This window comes from Austrofundulus limnaeus, unplaced genomic scaffold (genome assembly GCF_001266775.1).
Source record: "Austrofundulus limnaeus strain Quisiro unplaced genomic scaffold, Austrofundulus_limnaeus-1.0 Scaffold463, whole genome shotgun sequence".
Classification (NCBI taxonomy): domain Eukaryota; kingdom Metazoa; phylum Chordata; class Actinopteri; order Cyprinodontiformes; family Rivulidae; genus Austrofundulus; species Austrofundulus limnaeus.
The window spans coordinates 155316-158285 of NW_013952865.1; the positions used below are offsets into that span (position 1 = coordinate 155316).

Genomic DNA, 2970 nt, shown 5'->3' on the forward strand with positions numbered 1-2970 from the left:
ACCATTTATATTTTAAAATATTAACGTCTACCAAACGGTTGAGATGTCAGTTAATGGTTAAAGTACATAATTGCAAACAAATGGCGCAAATATTAGAAAAAGTAACAAAAAAAAACGCTCTTTTGCAAATAAAAAGGGAAAAAATGTCTACAGTTCAATAAAGATATTTGATCTTTAATAGTGTGCCACAAAATATTACGTCTTTTCATTTTAACTAAGTAGATTTCGTTATCAAACAAATCTATAAAGTTTCAGGTTGATTGCATCCGTAAAAAAGTGCAACAGCACAAAATTCAGTTCATCTAATTGAGTGCTCCTGTTAATAACTAATTTTTGTAATTAAAAAAATTAAAAAGGTAGAACAAAACACAGGAAACAATTATATCTCTTACTTCTAAATTTCAATAAACCTCATTTGTGGTGAAGCAATAGCTCTTGTATCTTTGAAGAGTAAGATCTACATTTCTTGTGAATTGATTGAACCAGTAGTGTTGGTTTCTGTTTGCTAAAATTCCAAACACAGTAAAACAGTGTGAAACATTTTAAATTTTGTTTCCGACTCAACACACCTCATTGGTGTGATTGTGTAATAGCACGACTCTTTCTGAGGATTAGATATATATGATTTATGGTGATATGACACATTGCTGGTGTGTTGAAAAACAAGAAAACAATGTCTATCTGAAATTTTCCCCTTTTCACACCGCTTGGGGCATAGGTTGTATTATTCTTAATTAGGCCAGTGTCCTAAAATACTAAAATATCCACTGGTTGTGGTTTTGGTCAGGAGGGTCTCGGTGGGGGGCATCATTTCATCTGTCAGAGGGAAGAAGTGAATTTGCACTGCACAGATCCAGGATGCATCCAAATAGGGGATGTGATCTCCTGGAGTTAGGGTCTTGTACAGGTGTACCAGCGTTTCTGAAACAGCAATACCTTTAATATGCTCATTGTAAGCAGAGATAATTGATGGCTATGGGATAGCAATATTTATACCTGACTCAGTGATCCACCAGTTGACAGGCATTGCTCAGAGGGTTGACATATTTGTCATTCAACCATTTTACTGCAATTACCCCTTCAGCAGACCTGTTATCTCAGGCTCCATGACCCTTTTTTCATTAGTTCAAAGTCTGCCATCAAAGGATGTTCACCAATGTGGTTTGGTCTTAAACCAATGCACTTAACACACAAAGAAGTATGCAAGTTCTGGACCAAGATGAAACTTGTACTAATCACAAACAACAACAGACAGCTAATTTTTTTATGGTTTAGAATAATTTCACCAGTTTCTCTCCAAGAAGAAGCCTTTTTTCGATTCACTGAGGGCAACACTGAATCATGTGGATACCCGTTGGGACAGGGGCAAATCATAATAAAAATTCCATATGAATTTTCTTGACAAAATATAGTGATATAAGTACACCAGCTTGTGTTATTTCATCAGGGTTGTTGGGTATATTATGATTTCTACATTTTTTTTCTGGATTTTACTCATAGTAACTAAGATCAACTTATAAATCAACAATAGTAAAGAAACACCTTCAGCATATTCACAATAAACTAACAATTAATGAATTATATTCAAATAAATAAATAAACTNGTATCAGTCACATGGAGGCAGGGCTTAAAAGCCTGAATTTTGCCTGAAACTCTCAGACTGAAGAAGTCTCTTGGAGGAGAGACGAAACGTTTCATTAAAGAAGAACCCGCCCAGAAGACCTATACAATTTTTTTCTTTTTGATGAGCTAAAATGACTCAAATCAAGAGGATTTATGAGCCTGCTCAGAAAAGTATTGATTTTTTAGTATGTGTGCACATATCTTTGGGCTGAATGGAAATGTACTTGAGGTTGACCGGCCAGCGGCCACAGCAAAAATAATATGTTTTCAAGTTTGAGCTCTCAAAATATCATGTAGAAAACTTTAACTCAGTCAAAACCATCATCATGAGTGCAGCCAGGAGAAAGACAACTTAATGCTTATTATTTTTGATAATTAAACTTAAACTATAAGGGAACAGCCAGCAGATGACATAACTTTTAATTTCCTACAACAACAATGAGCACATCCAGTGACTCACAAAGGCCCAGCGGTCTGAACAAAACTAAACCGGGTTTCGGTGGGGACCCAAAGGGTTAGGGTCACTAATAAAACACGGTGCTGAGCAGTCAGCCAGCGGCTGAGTGAAGCTACATCAAGGCGGCTAACCTCTTTGACAGGAGGGAATTTCTTCTTGCACTCCATGGACAGAGACCGCAGGTCCGTCTGCATGTTCTCCAGCAATTTCTTCACCGCTTCGGGACTGCTGGTCGACATCTTCGACGGCGTCTTCGACACAAAACCACAAGAACCTTTTGGACGTTAAGGAACGTGGGAGCGTGGTCGCCCGCCAGCCCTTTCAACGCGGGGGTCTAAATAAATCCGTCGCTACTTTACTCGCCTCCCTTGGAAAGGAAAACACGGACGCCGCGGTCCATTGACACGGTACCGTCCGCTGCGCAGGAGAGCAGCGATGTCACCGGCATGTGTTCCCTCCTCCTAAAAGCCAACAGACATCAGCTTCAAGGAGTAGCCGTCCGTGCTCGAAGTTTATATTTCCTAAAACTGTCCACAAGTCGAAGCTATTGGCTAAAACTGTCCTATCTGCTGTCTGCGGCCGTGTAAGCTCGGCTGAAGTTCCCACAATCCTTTGGTGCAGAGTGACACGTCACTCCGACTTCCGTAAACAGTGACAGGTTCAGAAAAACGACTGCAGCGACACCTGCTGGACAAAATACTCAAACACTATTTAAACTAACTAAACTAAACAGTGACAGGTTCAGAAAAACGACTGCAGCGACACCTGCTGGACAAAATACTCAAACACAAATTAAACTAACTAAACTAAACTAAAGTAAACTAAACTAACTAAACTAAACTAAACTAAACTAATCTAAACTAAACTAACTAAACTAAGCTAAACTAAA

The 2970-nt window shown here is 38.8% G+C and overlaps 1 protein-coding gene across 2 annotated transcripts in view; it reads right to left on the bottom strand.

Moving 5' to 3' along the window:
• Window positions 1–2680, bottom strand: part of mon2 (MON2 homolog, regulator of endosome-to-Golgi trafficking) — a gene marked incomplete in the record, with an annotated part of 79098 nt that extends 76418 nt beyond the window's left edge. The window contains 1 exon segment of one of the 2 annotated variants that reach the window (XM_014025240.1): window positions 2213–2680. In XM_014025240.1, coding sequence (XP_013880694.1) covers window positions 2213–2320 — 108 coding nt within the window. 2 annotated transcript variants of the gene reach the window in all.
• Between the last annotated feature and the right edge of the window lie 290 nt (window positions 2681–2970).